A 16,306-nucleotide genomic window follows, 5' to 3' on the forward strand; every position below is an offset into this window, starting at 1 on the left:
CTCACTAAGCCCACTGCTTATAAACTGATAACTGCCCAAGTCAGTGCCGTCGCAGTGGGAGTTCGGGAAAGGGAGTTATCTGTGCAGCGTGTGCGTGTCAAACTGTCATGGAAGTCTGCGAGGCAGGTTTTGTACCGGGTTCACTGGACAGGAGTGGGGAGGATACGAGGTCGTTGCCGAATAAGCATAGTCCTGGAGTCCGGAGCTTGCACGGGGTGTCTGGCCCAGTCGAAGTCCCTTCTGCCCATAGAGAACATCTACCGGGAGCCCCATCTGGCTTTTCAAAAAGAGGAAGTGAAAGGTGACGTTAGAGGGGTAGGTGGAGCAGGAAAACTAAGCCTATACTAAAGTCTAAAGCTTTGCTGCAGTCGCGAAAATGCAAATGCTCAGAAACTCGGGAGCAGACAAGACCAAGGGAAGGGGACACTTTCTTTGGAGATGTGCTTATTAAACAAATGCCAAAGCGTACAGACCTACTCACAAAACCAGCAAGAGCTGTTGCTTTAAGAACCGCGAATGTTTCGCGTCACATGACCCCCTGCGCCCTGGGTCTGCACAGCGCTTTCCCACTGACCAATGACGTGCCTGGAAGCCTCCCGGAAGGCGGGAACTTCGCAAGGCACCCGCCGATTGGCAGTGCTCGCGGAGGGTGGGGCCTGGGCGCCGAGAGAGGGAATTAGTGTGAGTGGGATGGGTGGGAGCCGCCGCCCGCGCCGCCGTCCCGGCACCCGCCTTCGCCTCGCCGCAGCCCTCAGGTGAGCAGGCCCTGCCCGGGACCAAGGACTCCCCGTCCCGCCGCAGGCCGCTGACTCACTCGCATTGGAGTCCACTCCGCCAGGGTCCGCCCCCTCCGTTGACCACGTGATCCAGGTTCGGTGACCCTTGGCCCCTCCTCCCCACCTCACGTCTGGATCTGGGATGCGCGAGACTGGGTGGGAGCATGCGCATCACGAAGGCCCGTAGAGGTCAGTTTCCACGCCTCCTTCCTAGTGTGAGTAGGGCTGAGGACGCGGAGAAGAGAAGGCTGGGGAGCGGCGTCTTGGTCACAGCCCGGACTTTGTGTGGTCGTAAATGGGCACAGCAGCGGGAAGGTCCCTCCGCGCCTTCCGCGTAGGCAGGATCTAATGCCGCCGTTTTACTGATGGGGAAACTGAAGCTTACCAGTTATCCTCGGGCGAGTCTAGGGACACCGAGAGGTGGGTCTCTAACGCCGAGTCTTTGGGCTGCGAAGCCAGGCCAGTCCCCACACAACCGGCTACCCCTGAATGCACTGTAGTGGGCTGATCAGGAACCAGGATTTGAGTTTGCCCACTGCTCTCTCTTGCGCACTGGATGACTTCGGACAAGTCATGTAACATTTAACCTTTGATCGCCTTGGCTGTGAAATAGACACAATGCATAATATGTATCTCATTGTTAACGAGGCTCACACTGGAAGTGCAATGAGGTAATCCTTAGCATTTAGTTCAGTGCCTTAGACACAGTATGTGCTTAGAAAAATAGCTGCTCTTTCTCTGTTCTTTCAGCAAGTGATTATTGAGGGCGTATTATGTGCTGACGCCGTGCTGGATGCTGGGGATGCAAAGGTGAGCAAAGAGACCTGCTGGCATGGGGCTTACAGTCTACTGGGGAGATAGGTGTTAGTCAGAAAGGTACACAAATATGTCATGACAAGCTGTTATAATTGCTTTGAAGGCACAGTACAGGGACATTAGGGGGATCTGGAAAGAGTTCTCTGAGCAAGTGACATTTGAACTGAGATCCGATGGAGCGAGTAAGCGTTAGTTCACTAGACAAAGGCACTGGGAGGGAGGACAAGGATGAGAGAGTTCCAAGCAGGGGAAACAATGTACAAACGTCCTGAAATAAGGTGTTTTTGAGGAAATGAAAGGAGGCCCGGTGGGAATGCAGAACACAAGAGAGGTGGTAAGAGGTGTCGCAAAAGTAGCAGCACATGCAGAGAGCCTCCAGAGCCATGGTACAGATTTGTTTTTGTTTTTGTTTTTGTTTTTTGGCAGCTGGGCAGTCCAGGGATCTGAACTTGATCTTGGTGTTACAATACCACACTCTAACAGCTGAGCTAACTGACCAGCCCCACATTTATTCTTTTTTTTTTTTTAAAGATGACCAGTAAGGGGATCCCAACCCTTGACTTGGTGTTGTCAGCACCACGCTCTCCCAAGTGAGCCACGGGCCAGCCCCCCTATCCTCTACTTGTGGTGTGCATTGTCACATTCAGTCATCAGCTGCTGTTTTTGTTGGTTTCTTATTCTGCTATATCTTGTGGACTGAAGACCAGGTTCCTGCATGTAGGCCTTGAGGCCAGACTGGGGAGGACTAGACATGTAGGCAAAAGCCCAACTACTAAAAGCCTGAGAGTCCCAGATGGCATATAGGACAGATCTAGCCACTGGACTTGCCTTAGCAAAGAGGAAAAGGAGGGGATTTGCAGTAGGGAGGGAGACTAGCCTGAGCAAAGGGCTGGTGGTGGGGCATGAGGTAAGGCTGGAAGACACTAGGCTGGTCTTACTGGGTGGAGGCGTCAGGTTGAACAGCTGTGGAGATTTGGGACTAAACACAGAACATCAAGGCAGGGAGTTTGGACTTTCTTTTTATAAGCAGTGGGAAAGTATTGAAGATTTTTGAGCAAGTGAGTGTCAGGATAAAAGTCTTTTTATCAAAATTTACTTGATAGTTGTTGTAGTAAGAATCAGAAGGAAGAAGACATGAAGTTTTTGCTTATAATTAATAATGGTGAAAAAAAAAATAACGGTGACATCTTTCATTGCTATAGTGTTCTCGTTCTTGAGTTTCTCATACATCATCTAATTTTATCATCACAGCAACCCTGTGGGATTTTTGTTCCTGTTTTACAATTTAGGACACCAGGGCTCAGACTGATGAAGGTCTTGGCTAAATTCACATAGTAAGGGGCAGGGCTAGGACCCAGTTCTGTGAACCCCAAGGCCAGGCACTTTCTATAGCTTCCCTGTTGTCTGCCTGCTGGCCAGTCTCTTTCCTTCTCTGGGCCTCAGTTTCCTCAGCTGGGCACGCAGAGCACCTTGTCCGGGGACTCTGGAGCAAGAGTATCAAGACTGAGTTGGAGGGCTGTGAGGCACGCTCTGGGCCCCAAGTGAGCCTGGGACCGCTTTCAAACCTTCCCTCCCCCTTCGCAGCTCCATTGGAGCCATGTCGGAGCGAGAAGAGCGGCGGTTTGTGGAGATCCCTCGGGAGTCTGTCCGGCTTATGGCAGAGAGCACGGGGCTGGAGCTGAGCGATGAGGTGGCGGCCTTGCTTGCGGAGGATGTGTGCTACCGTCTCAGAGAGGCCACACAGGTGTGCTCCCTGGTACCCCCAAGTCTTCTTGTGCCAGCCTTTTTCCTAACCACTTCTCATACTGATCTATTTGGTGAGTAGATATTAGGCACCTACTCTGTGCTTTGATGGCATATGACAGAGGCTAGTCCATGCTCTTTACAGAGCTCCCCTTCTAGCCGTCTGGGCTTCCAGCAAACAGAATACTTGCCAGGCACATTCTCCTGTGCTCCTCATAACAGCCCCACTGGGCAGGCAGAGCAGGTGGATAGTCACATTCTGTGCATGAGAAACCGAGGCACCGAGAGCAGATATGACGCTGGGGGGGGGTGTTTGTACAAGATCAGAGCTGGCATCCAGGCTTTCTGATTACTGGTGCAGTGTCCTCTTGGCCGCCTCCTCAGTTTGGCCCACTTCACTTGGGGGTTCCCACACCCCCCTACTCCCTGTCGTCTTACTCTGGCTTCTGTTCCTCCCCTTCCAGAATAGCTCTCAGTTCATGAAACACACCAAACGGCGGAAGCTGACAGTCGAGGACTTCAACAGGGCCCTCAGATGGAGCAGTGTGGAGGTGAGTGGGAACGAGCCCACCTCTGTGTCCAGCTCAGGCTGGCGATGTGGTGAGACATGAAGACCAAATTCACACAAGAGAAGCTCACAGCAGCAGCAGCAGCAGCAGGCCAGGCACCGGGCGCTGGGCCCAGCCCTCAAGGGCTAGGAGTTCAAAAGAGAGAGAGGAGGCCACTGGGGCCAGGGCTCAGGGAGGGCTTCTTGGAAGAGGTTGCACTTGAGCTGAGCCCTAAGGGGTGGCAAAGAACTTTAGTTTGGCTTACACTAAGCCAGGAGGAAAAGAAGACATTCTGGGTAAGGGAGGAGCCTGAGCAAGAGTGTGGATGTCAAGATGTCCTGGTAGGTGGTTCTGGGGCAGGGAGTTGAAGGAAGAAGGTCATATTTAAAAGAGTAGTGAGTTTTTCAAAGCTGGGTGAGTGTGAATGAGGAGGACCAGCAGCTTGGGGTCATATGAGGAGGGACTGTGTTCTAGCCCTTGACTCAGTGAGCCATGGATGCTCCAGCCAAATTCCCAGCCATGGCTCTGAGCCCCAGGCTTCCCCCACTTCTCTCGGGACCTCTGGACTTCCCTCAAACACAGGCTCCCTGCCCTGGGTGGTAGAGCACCCCTGCGCCTGTTTCTTCCCTGGATTCAGCTGCTCTGCAATCCTCTTTCCTCAGGCTGTGTGTGGTTACGGATCCCAGGAGGCACTGCCCCTGCGCCCTGCCAGGGAGGGTGAGCTCTACTTTCCTGAAGACCGAGAAGTGAACCTGGTGGAGTTGGCCCTGGCCACCAACATCCCCAAAGGCTGTGCTGAGACGGCTGTCAGAGGTGGCTGCTGGGGTCCTACATGGGGTGGGGACAGGATCTGGGTCTTCAGAGGAGTGTGATGGGCTGGCTGGTGGATGGGGCAAAATGTGGAGGGGTTCTTAGTGCTAGAAGTGGCAAAACCCCAGGCTTACCCATCTCTGCTCTGGTTCTAGTTCATGTCTCTTACCTGGATGGCAAAGGGAACCTGGCACCTCAAGGATCGGGTAAGGTGTGGAATGGGCCCTCTGGCTGAACTTTCTCGTCCCTTGGATGTTGAGAGTGGCACTCTGTGCCTTTGAATCTACATCTGACAAGTATTTACCAATGCCTGCCTTGTACCATGTTGAATGGGCACTGGTCCCCACCCAGAGGGCTCAGAGTTTAAACCTGTCACAATGCAGTGTGTTGGATGCTAGAGCAGAAGTGTGGGCAGCTCGCCTGGGGTCTCTGAGGTGTCTCACTTCCCAGGCATGATGAGCAGAGCTTCATAGAGCCTGAAGCTTGTGAACTTCGGGCTTGAGATCTAAGCAGTAATCTACCTGGCAGGGGGAGGGTGGGAGACAGTGGACAGAGCAGAGATGTGTGGGGCCTGCATGGTCAGGGCTGAGCGGGCTGCCAAGAGTAGCTGAGTCTCTGCTCTGGTTGCCTCTTGGTTGTCTGAGTGGTCGCCTTGTTGTGGATATGCAGGGATGGTGGTTGGTAACAGGAGGCTGGGCAAGGGCCCTCTCTTCACCCCTCGCCACTTCCCACCCATCCTCTCGCAGTGCCCAGTGCTGTGTCTTCACTGACCGATGACCTTCTTAAGTACTATCAGCAGGTGACTCGGGCTGTGTTAGGGGATGATCCACAGCTGATGAAGGTGAGTGAGTGGGCCTGAGTTGTGGCACAAAGTTGAACTTTTATTATTTAAAAAAAATTTTTTTTTTTGTGACTGGTAAGGGGATCGTAACCCTTGGCTTGGTGTCGCCCGCACTGCGTTCAGCCAGTGAGCACACCGGCCATCCCTATATAGGATCCGAACCCATGGCCTCAGTGCTCCCAGTGCTGCTGCGTTCCCAGCACCACTGCGTTCCCAGCGCCGCACTCTCCTGAGTGAGCCACGGGTTCGGCCTGAACTTTTATTTTATATTTTATTTTTTTAAAGATGACCGGTAAGGGGATCTTAACCCTTGACTTGGTGTTGTGAGCACCATGCTCCCCAAGTGAGCTAACCGGCCATCCCTATGTAGGGATCCAAACCTGTGGCCTTGGTGTTATCAGCACCACACTCTCTCAAGTGAGCCATGGGCCGGCCCTTGAACTTTTAAATTTCCATGAAATTCTTTAAGCTGCCATTTGCGGGCCGACCCCGTGGCTCACTTGGGAGAGAGTGGCGCTGGGAGCGCAGCGGTGCTCCTGCCGCGGGTTCGGATCCTATATAGGGATGGCTGGTGCGCTCACTGGCTGAGTGCGGTGCGGGCGACACCAAGCCAAGGGTTGCAATCCCCTTACCGGTCACAAAAAAAAAAAAAAAAAGATGCCATTTGCTGTCCTCTCAAGACTGACTGATGTGGGTGGAAGCTGCTCTCAGGGTGGGTGTGGGGCTCTGGCAGGCCCTCCTGCCAGTACTGACCCCTTTGTACTCTATCAGGAACCCTGGTTCTTTGGGGAATGGGTAGCTCAGCAGGGCCCTCCGGGGGGCTCAGGTGGTCCATCTCCCCACACCTTCATTCTGGATCCCACTTCCTGGGGTCTCTGTTGGTCTGGGGCCAAATGGGGTGTTCACATTGCAGTCTTCATTTGCCTGGATGTGGGAGGAGAAGAGGAAATAGAGGGGCCAGCGCACGGCACCTGCGAGGCCTGTCCTGAGACACCTGCTGGTCAGCTTTTAGACCCTGGGCCTCATATCAGCCCCTGCTGCTGTAGCCACGGGCCTCTGGGCTCCACAGGGCCTGCTGGACACTTCCTGTGGTCAGTCCTCTTCTGTTCAGAGTCAGATGAGAGCTACTTAGAGGTTTCCTCAACCATGTGGCCTCTCCCTTTTTGAGGGCATTATATCTTCCATGTCTTCACATGTCTGGCTGCTGCTGCTATTTCCCTTGCAAAATTAGGAGCACTGCTACCATTCATTCCTTCCTGGTTTTGAAACTTGGCTCCTGTTCCCTGGGCGCAGTGTAGGTGGCTGGCTCTGGGGCCTGGGAGCTGAGCCCCTTCCTCATTAGCCTGTTGTCTGCTTTCATGTCTGCTAGGCTTAGGATCTTTATCCAAAGGACTTTGGAGGGCACAGGTAGTGCAAGTGCAGGGCCGAGATGCTTTTACTCTAATAAATTTTTTCTGCTTATAAAAGTAATACCAGTATATGTTTATTGTAGAAGCACATATAAGATTAAAACAAACAGGATAGAAAGTGAAAGTCTCTTATTCCTCCACCTACATTTTCTTCTATGTATAAACCATGATTATTCTAGTGTAAACCTAAGTGGTATTATATTAAACACCTGGTTTTATAAGTTGCTTTTCTCAGTTAAGAATATGTTGGACATTTAGGTTGTACAGAAATCCCTCAGTATTTGCTGGGAGTTGTTTCCAGACCCCCACCCCCGCAGACACCAACATCTGCAGGTGCTGATGTCCCTTATATAAAATTGCATAGTATTTGCATATAACCTACACACATCCTCCCATATACTTTATCAAAACCATTTTCTTTTTGGGGGGGGGGGTGGTTGGCTGGTACCTCCCGTATACTTTAAATCATCCTTGGGTTACTCATAATATCTATACAATTATTTATTTATTTATTAAAATTTTTTTTAAATTAATTAATTTTTTAAAAAATTACCAGTAAGGGGATCTTAACCCTTGACTTGGTGTTGTCAGCACTACGCTCTCCCAAGTAATGTAACCGGTCATCCCTATATAGGGATCCGAACCCGTGGCCTTGCTGTTATCAACACTACCCTCTCCTAAGTGAGCCATGGGCTGGCCCTAATATCTAATATAATTTAATGTTATGTTATACTGTATTTTTAAAGTGTGTTATTTTTTATTGTTTTCTTTTTCCAAATATTTATTTTATTTTATTTTTATTTTTTCTTTTTCTGAATATTTTTGATGCACAGTTGATTGAATCCACAGATGTGGAAAGCTGACTGTATTCAGTTTTTTATCATTACAGACAGTGCTATGTGTGGGTATATGTGTGAGTGGGTTCCTGTAGGTTAAATTTATGGAAGTAACATTGCTGGATCAAAGAGTATGAACATTTAAAATTGTAACATGTGAATACAATGCTAAACCATCCTCCAGAACAATGTCACTTTATACTTGGGGCTGACGGATCCAGTGCAGTCTGGGCCTTTCCATTCAGGTTGCTCTCCAAGACCTGCAGACGAACTCCAAGATCGCAGCGCTCCTGCCTTACTTCGTCTATGTTGTCAGCGGGGTAAGTGACCAGGCTGGGGCGAGGAGAATGTTTTGTGGGGAGGAGATGATCCAGCAGTACAGCAGGTGCTGTTAGAATGCTGGGCTCCTGCCTGCCTCTTACTGTCCCCCCTGAGCCACCCTCTTCTACCAACAGGTGAAATCTGTAAGCCATGACCTGGAGCAGCTGCACCGGCTGCTGCAGGTGGCACGGAGCCTGGTTCGGAATCCACACCTCTGCCTGGGGCCGTATGTCCGCTCTCTGGTGGGCAGTGTCCTCTACTGTGTCCTGGAGCCACTGGCTGCCTCCATCAACCCCCTGAATGACCACTGGACTCTGCGGGATGGGGCTGCCCTTCTGCTCAGCCACATCTTCTGGTAGCACCGGGCCAAGAGCTGAACAAAGGGTGGGATTGCAGTGTAGCCGAGTGGGTCGGGTTAGGAAGATGGAGTGAAGCCTCTGGCTTTGAGGCTGCATTTTGAGAGGATGGGGAACCTCTTCCTGTAGCTCTTCCTAGTTCGTGTGCCAAGGCATACTAGGATTCTACAAATGCCAAGGTATTGGTCCTTCAGCCCATGGGTCCTGGGCTAGTCACCCTAGCAGACTCATTCAATTACCCTAGCATGCCCCAGTGTGCCATAGAAATGGTGTTCTGTGTGTGCTGTGCCTCATTCCCTTTCCTGACCGAATGTTGCTCCCACAGGACTCATGGGGACCTTGTAAGTGGCCTCTATCAGCAGATCCTGCTGTCCCTGCAGAAGGTCCTGGCAGACCCTGTGCGGCCTCTCTGCTCTCACTATGGGGCTGTGGTGGGGCTGCATGCTCTCGGCTGGAAGGTGAGGACCTTTCTCACAGACAGAGCCATAAGAGCTCACAGTTGTGTTAGAAAAATAGTATCTGTGTGTCTTTTATCATAAAAATTATATATGCTTGCTGGTGCTATATACTGAGTTCTTGCCTTAGGCCAGGCTTGGTGATAGCTGGCCTTTCTCACCAATGTCTTCTCTCTCCAAAAGTCCTGCATGGCAGATACTGACATACCCCCTTTTTATAAATTCCTGCTCAGCATATTATCATGTTAATACCCTCAATTCCTTCTGTATTGAGTATTTTAAACATGAATAGGTATTGAGTTTTGTCAAATATCTCTTAAGAGCATCTGTAGAAATTATCAAATGATTATGTGCCTTAGTTCTATTAATGAATTTTTTTACCAAATCACCCTTACATACCTGGAATAAATTGTTTGCTGCTGTTGAGATTTTTATTGGAATTACATTGAGTCTATAAGATTAGTTTTGGACAGAAATGCAGTTGTCTAAGTTGTCTTGTCCATGAACATATCTCCCTTTTTTTTTTAGGTCTTCATTTTTTTAAGATATTTTCATAATTTTCCTGAAGAGAACATATACATCATCAAATTTATTCCTAAATTCTTGCTGTCCTTTTTCGTTTTTTATTAACACATAATTGATTATACATATATGTGGGGTACAGAGTTGACTATTGGTATTTGTTCACAACGTGTGATGATCAGATCAGGATAATTAACATACTCATTGCAAAACGTATTCTTCGTGTCCATTAACCAATTTCTCCCTAACTCCTCTCCCCCTTTCCCACTTTTAGTAACCACATTTCTGTTCTGTTCTGAAAGTTCAATATAATATTGTGATTGTTTCTTCTTGCTGCCCTTTGATGCTGTTGTAATGGTGTCTTCATGGTTAGTTTCTTGTTGGTATATAGAAATGTAATTAACTTTTGTGTATCGATCCTGATACTTTCCTAAACTTTCACTTCTAATTGTAAATTCTTTTGGTTTTGGTTTTATGGGTTTTTTTTTGGCAGCTAGCCGGTATAGGAATCCAAACCCTTGACCTTGGTGTTATAACACCATGAGCTCTAACCAACTGAGCTAACTGGCCAGCCCTCTTTTGGGTTTTCAATGTAGAGGATCATATTATGTGCAAATAATGACAGCTTTATTTACTTTTTTCTAATCCTAATGCTTTTAATGTCTTTTTCTTCTTTGATTGCTAGGATCACTAATACCGTTTTACATATGATAATTGGCATGTTTGTTTTATTTCCAATTTTAAAAGAGATGCTAATAACCTTTCTCATTTAGGGTAATGTTTACTCTGTGTTTATAGATACTCTTTCTCAGATTAAGGAAATTACTTTATGTTCTTAGATTTAGTGTTAATTTATGTTGAACTTTTGGGCTGGCTGGTTGGCTGTTATTTAGAGTGTGGTGTTGTAAACACCAAGGTCAACGGTTTGGAACCCGTACTGGCCAGCCGCCACACACACACACACAATACATATATATGTATATATATAACTTTTATCAAATGCTTTTTCTGCATATTTTGAAACTATACTAAGGTTTTTCTGCTTTTATCTGCTAATGTGATGAATTACAGGTTTTCTATTAGTAAACCATTTTACATTTCTAGGATAGATTCAACTTCGTCATGGTAGTCTTTAAAAAAAAAAAAAACCAAAACTTTTAGTGGAATATAGTGCATTTTTATGTACTCTTGGGTTTGCTAAATTTTATTTTTATTTTATTTTTTAAATGACTGGTATGGGGATCTTAACCCTTGACTTGGTGTTGTCAGCACCACGCTCTCCCAAGTGAGCCATAGCCTGGCCCCAGGTTTGCTAAATTTTAAAGGGGGTTTATGTATATTCATGAGTGAAATCAATCATAAGTTCCCTCTCATAGACTGTCCTTGTCAGGTTTTAGTATCAGGTTTATATGGCCTCATAGAATGAGGTAGGGGAGTATTCCTTTTTTATGTTTGTTTTTATAAGATTCAGATCATCTTTTCCTCATCTGTAAACCTTTGTAAATTTTGGCATAGAAACTACTGTTCCAATATCTCTGTTACAGATTTAAGCTTTCGAATTTCTTGAGTTGGTAGTGAGTTATATTTTTCTAGAAATTTGACAACTTTGTCAACAGTTTCATTTTTTTTTTTTTTTTTTTTTTTTTAAAGATGACCGGTAAGGGGATCTTAACCCTTGACTTGGTGTTGTCAGCACCACGCTCAGCCAGTGAGCTAACCGGCCATCCCTATATAGGGATCCAAACCCGTGGCCTTGGTGTTATCAGCACCACACTCTCCCAAGTGAGCCACCGGCTGGCCCTCTCCTTTATGAAGTCTTAATTGCTTTCCCCCAAATTAATCACAGTACTTAAAATTGTATAATCAGAAGTCCAGGTTTCTGATTGGTTGTTTTTGTGCAGATCGTTTGAACTGAGTCCTTTACATCTAAGTAAACTTGCCTACTGATTGTATAAGGTAGCAGTTTGCAAACTGTAAATTTGTTTTGTTAGCAATGGGCGTTACTTATGCCCTTTTAGCCCTTGGCACTATAGCAATGATAGTGGGATCTTTTTATATTGTCTTTGTACGCTGTCTTTATCCCCAGTGCTTAGCAAAAGATTGGGCATACCGTAGGTTCCAAATACACGCTGGTTGAATATACCTATCAGGGAATTTAGAAGGATTAAGCCCTGTCTAGGATCGGAGATTAAAAGTGGGTCTTTCATGGAAATGGTACTTGAGAGGCAATAAGCAACAAAGAGGCGTTAATGTGTCCCTCTCTCCTTTCCAGGCAGTAGAACGAGTCCTGTACCCACACCTGTCCACTTACTGGACAAACTTGCAGGCTGTGCTGGATGATTATTCCGTATCTAATGCCCAGGTCAAAGCAGATGGGCACAAAGTCTATGGAGCCATTCTGGTGAGTGCCAGCTCCTTCCCTCCCCCTTCCCCGCGTGAGTTCAGCGGGCTTACTTTGGAATTCTTGATGGGCCCAGGTTCCTCTTCGTTCGTGCCTAACCTAGTCCCCTGCTCTTACAGGTGGCCGTAGAGCGACTGCTGAAGATGAAAGCCCAGGCAGCAGAGCCCAACAGGGGCGGCGGAGGCGGCAGGGGATGCCGGCGCCCAGACGACCTGCCTTGGGACAGCCTTCTCCTCCAAGAGTCTCCCTCCGGGGGTGGTGCAGAACCAGGCTTTGGGTCTGGCCTCCCGCTGCCACCAGGGGGCGCGGGGCCGGAGGACCCTTCTCCTTCGGTGACCCTGGCGGACATCTACCGGGAGCTCTACGCCTTCTTCGGTGACAGCTTGGCCACCCGCTTCGGCACAGGTCAGCCGGCGCCCACGGCCCCGCGGCCACCCGGGGACAAGAAGGAGCCTGTGGCCGCCCCGGACTCGGTGCGGAAGATGCCGCAGCTGACGGCCAGCGCCATGGTCAGCCCGCAGGGGGACGAGAGCCCTCGGGGCGGCGGCGGCGGGCCCCCGTCGGCCTCCGCGCCCACCGCCGCCGAGAGCAGGCCGCTGCCGCGCGTGCACCGGGCGCGGGGGGCGCCCCGGCAGCAGGGCCCCGGCGCCGGCACCCGCGACGTTTTCCAGAAGAGCCGTTTTGCTCCCCGCGGCACCCCCCACTTCCGGTTCATCATCGCCGGGCGGCAGGCCGGGAGGCGCTGCCGCGGGCGCCTCTTCCAGACCGCCTTCCCCGCGCCGTACGGGCCCAGCCCGGCCTCCCGCTACGTGCAGAAGCTGCCCATGATAGGCCGCACCGGCCGCCCAGCCCGCCGCTGGGCCCTCTCGGACTACTCGCTGTACCTGCCACTCTGAGGCGGCGCCCGCCTCCTGTGAAAATAAACCCCGTGCCCGGAAGTGGCGTCTCCGTGCTCGTGGGTCGCGCCGGATGAGGCGGGGCTCAGGCGGTCGGCTTCCGGGGCGCAGCTTCCGGGTACCTGGGCCGCCATGGCGCTGCCCTGGCCGCAGCGCGTAGAGCTTGCGCTGTTTGCCGCCGCGTTCCTGTGCGGGGCTGTGGCGGCTGCGGCGCTGACCCGGACTCAGGTGCGGCTGCGGGGCGGGGCCGGCCTTGGGGTCGGGACGGGTGGGCGGGGTGACTGGCCGGTCCTGCCCTGGAGTGGCTCCTGCCGCTTTCCGTCCCGGCTGGCTGCGGGCTGCCGCTCGGAACTGGGGGCGGTGTGGGGCCTGGTAGGCGCCGGCCCATTGTGAAAGTGCAGCGATCCTAATCGCGCTTCTTGGCTCCGCTTGGCCAGGTCATATTTTAAGTCGCTCACTTGCCCGAGGAATGAGTCTTCAGGAGCGTGCTTAGAGCACCAGACAGCCGGGCCCGGTGAAGCTCCCGCAGCATAACCTTAGCCTGGTTCTGAAACAAGTCGGCCGAGGCCTTGCGGTCATCCGTGAAAGCAGAAGCTATCTGTGCTAAGCTATGCCGATAAACAAAGCATAGAATAGTGGAGATGATCAAGCTGCCATATGATTGCAACAGTGTGTTAAATGACAAAACAGCGATGTAGAAAACGCTTGTGTAAAAGCAGAAGCCAATAATTTACAGTAGAGTGTTTACCCCAGCCAGGCAATTTTATTAATAAACATGGCTTCACCTAATCCCTGTAAAGTAGGCACTAGTGTAAGACAACGGAAATGGTTACTTGTTGAAGGTTACCCAAGGTCCAGGATTTCTGCACAGAGGGGAGACCAGCACTGTGAGGCTTCTCTGAAACTCATTGTATTCTATAACCACTGCCTACTGCTTAATCCTTCTGGCCACTGCAGGTTTGATTCCCCAGCGTGCCCTTTACGTTAATCTCCCTGTCCCAGTAGAAACTGATAATGCACAAATTACCTTCCTGGAGTGGCTTCAGCCTAGGTTATCAACAACACCTGCCATGAGACTGCATCCAGAGGCACCTGAAATCTAGGACTCAGCAGTTTCTCTCCACAGGGCTCCTTCAGTGGCAGCTGTCCCTTGTATGGTGTAGCCACCCTGAATGGCTCCTCCCTGGCCTTAACTCGTCCCTCGGCCCCATCCCTCTGCTACTTTGTGGCTGGGGCTTCTGGCCTCCTGGCCCTCTACTGCCTCCTGCTTCTGCTCTTCTGGGTCTACAGCAGCTGCATCGAGGACTCTCACAGGTGACTGCCCAACTTTGAGGGCCAGGGGCCAAGGTGGGATGAATTCCATCTCAACCACAAGGCTTGTTCTCTCCCCCTTAAGAGGTCTTACAGGGCTCCGCATTGCACTGGCCATCTCGGCTATAGCCATTTTCCTGGTCTTAGTGGCTGCCTGTATCCTTCGATTTGGCACCAGTTCTCTCTGCAACTCCATTGTCTCCTTGAACACTACAATTAGGTAATGGGAGAGGGGGAAACCTGGCTGGGGGTCGAGTACCTTCCTTTTGCAGAGGGGTCTTATAACTTCCCTTTTTACCCCCGCCATTTGCTCTCATCTGAGAGCACCTGGGTACAGGTGTGCTCAGGGTGTATCTCTTTCTCACAACTGACCTTTACCTCACAGCTGCTCTGAAGCCCAGAGAATTTCATGGACGCCCCCTGGAACTGCTCTGCTGTTTTACTCCAACCTACACAATGCTGAAGTGAGGCCCTAGATTACAATGAACAGATAAGAATGGTTTGTGGGCGGGAAGGACTGGATCTGAGATGGCCCCACTCCTCACACTCCTGTTACTGTCTCCCACAGACCTCTTCTTGGGTGAATCTGGTACTGTGGTGTGTCATCTTGGTGCTCCAGGTTGTGCAGTGGAAGTCCAAAGCCACCCCATACCGGCTTCTGGAGCGGGGTGACCCTGAATGGAGTTCTGAGACAGATGCTCTTGTTGGGCCACGCCATTCCCATTCCTGAAGAGTAACTAGAGTGCTTCCTGCAGCCAAAGACTCTGTGCCCAAGTGCCTGCAATCCTCTTGCTTCCGTACGGCCCTGTTTATGCCGGGAGCCTGTTTTCCCTCCACGAGGGAAATGATGATAGGCGCCCCTCACCTCTCTTCCTACAGCTCTTTTTGTACCAAAATACTGTATTACTTTCTTCTTCTTGGTACTGTGTTCTTGATGTTAAATCAAGTAGATGGGAGGGAGGAGTGAACAGACATAGGTCAAAACTTAAAGGTACTGTCAGGCAGCTAGCCATGGGATGATTGCGCCTTTATTTGCTGTTAATCAATCTTGGGCCACCTTGTGTGACCCTGGGTTGTCACCCCATCCCTAAGGCTCAGTGTTTATCTCCTTTTGGGAGGAGTGAGTGACCCAAAGTTGTTTCTTCACAAGTTCCGGTAGGCACCCACAGTGTTGTCAAAGAGTTGAGTGTTGGGGAAGTGTCCAGCTTTGTCCAAGAGGAAGTAGAAGCGCCGGCCTTTGACTTTCAGAGGCAACATGGCAGGGACTTCACCCCGGTGGGCCATGCAGGATACTTGGTTCAAGGGAACGGTAAAATGGGCCCCCAAGCCAAAGGGGGCATGAGTAGTGAGGGTCACATGCTGCCCTCCAGCCCGAAGCATCACTGAACGCACAGATCGGAGGGAGAAGAGAAGACCAGCACCAAGTATCAGGGTTCCTGCAGGAAGAGCAAAGATTGGGGTGAGGGGGTTTCCCCGGAAGGCTAAGGACCAACTCTTTCAGTGCCCCTGAATGAAATTATTGCGATAACAGTAACATTTACTGAGTTCCTCTTAAATCCCCAGAATCTTGTGCTAGTTATCCCCCCTAACAATCAATACATGTCCATCCCATTTTAAAGGGGAATAAAAGGGTTCAGAGCTTAACTTGCTCAAGGTTGCAGAATGAGGGGCAGACCTCAGCCTAGGACTGTGCAAGGGCGTGGTGCTCGCGACTTAAGTGTTCGCCCGCCCGCCCCTCCTGCTCATCTGGGAGGACATGGAGTCACTTACTTTTTGCCTAAGTAGGAGGGTCGTGCACAGCCACCCCATACCTTACCGATGGTGCCGCAGCCCACGGCCAACACGTAGCGCCAGAGCACGGAGCGCAGGTCGAAACGGCCACGGTCTGAGGCCTCCAAGTCCTGAGACTGCGCCGGCGCTCGGGACAAAGCTGCCACGGCCAGGGAGGACCAGAAGACGCCCTGGCCTGCGCAGAACAGCCCGAGGACGGCGAAGAAGCGGCCTCGTTCATGCTCAAAGAGCAGCACGTCCCGTGACGGGGCCGCATCGTGCAGGAGCTGGCGTGCGGGAAAAGGCCGCACCGCAAGGTGCAGACCCGGGACCCACCGCCACCAACGAGCCGCCATGGCCCGCGCCTTCCGCTTCAGGGGCGGGACTTCCTGCCGCGAGGCCACCTCCCCTCCCCACTCGTAGCTGCTCAGCCCCGGGAGCCCCAGCCGGAACTTGCCTCCCGAGCAGCTTCAGTCCCAGCCTGCCCTCCCGCTC

The 16,306-nt window shown here is 50.9% G+C and overlaps 3 protein-coding genes across 7 annotated transcripts; 2 read left to right on the forward strand and 1 right to left on the reverse strand.

Moving 5' to 3' along the window:
• The first annotated feature begins 615 nt into the window (after positions 1 to 615).
• On the forward strand, positions 616 to 12,772 carry TAF6L (TATA-box binding protein associated factor 6 like). 5 transcript variants are annotated; one of them, XM_063093376.1, is made up of 12 exons: positions 616 to 755; positions 1,527 to 1,586; positions 3,177 to 3,336; positions 3,800 to 3,886; positions 4,546 to 4,696; positions 4,849 to 4,899; positions 5,440 to 5,534; positions 8,025 to 8,099; positions 8,235 to 8,455; positions 8,782 to 8,914; positions 11,706 to 11,834; positions 11,954 to 12,772. In XM_063093376.1, exons 2-12 carry the CDS (start codon positions 1,570 to 1,572, stop codon positions 12,728 to 12,730), a joined length of 1,896 nt encoding a protein of 631 aa, XP_062949446.1. In that variant the 5' UTR covers positions 616 to 755; positions 1,527 to 1,569; the 3' UTR covers positions 12,731 to 12,772. The 5 variants fall into 5 exon arrangements, with proteins under 5 accessions (XP_062949446.1, XP_062949447.1, XP_062949449.1 ...); XM_063093377.1 differs by lacking the exon at positions 616 to 755 and adding an exon at positions 766 to 870; XM_063093379.1 differs by lacking the exon at positions 616 to 755 and adding an exon at positions 919 to 965.
• Positions 12,773 to 12,834: 62 nt separating this feature from the next.
• TMEM179B (transmembrane protein 179B) lies at positions 12,835 to 14,952 on the forward strand. Its single transcript, XM_063093382.1, has 5 exons — positions 12,835 to 12,958; positions 13,857 to 14,044; positions 14,127 to 14,261; positions 14,427 to 14,505; positions 14,610 to 14,952. The coding sequence occupies exons 1-5, from the start codon at positions 12,863 to 12,865 to the stop codon at positions 14,769 to 14,771; spliced, it is 660 nt and encodes a 219-aa protein (XP_062949452.1). The 5' UTR covers positions 12,835 to 12,862; the 3' UTR covers positions 14,772 to 14,952.
• On the reverse strand, positions 13,486 to 16,169 carry TMEM223 (transmembrane protein 223). Its single transcript, XM_063093380.1, has 2 exons — positions 15,858 to 16,169; positions 13,486 to 15,477 (listed from the first exon to the last, which is right to left on the reverse strand). Exons 1-2 carry the CDS (start codon positions 16,165 to 16,167, stop codon positions 15,185 to 15,187), a joined length of 603 nt encoding a protein of 200 aa, XP_062949450.1. The 5' UTR covers positions 16,168 to 16,169; the 3' UTR covers positions 13,486 to 15,184.
• Between the last annotated feature and the right edge of the window lie 137 nt (positions 16,170 to 16,306).

The sequence above is a fragment of the Cynocephalus volans genome, chromosome 4 (genome assembly GCF_027409185.1).
Source record: "Cynocephalus volans isolate mCynVol1 chromosome 4, mCynVol1.pri, whole genome shotgun sequence".
Lineage (NCBI taxonomy): Eukaryota > Metazoa > Chordata > Mammalia > Dermoptera > Cynocephalidae > Cynocephalus > Cynocephalus volans.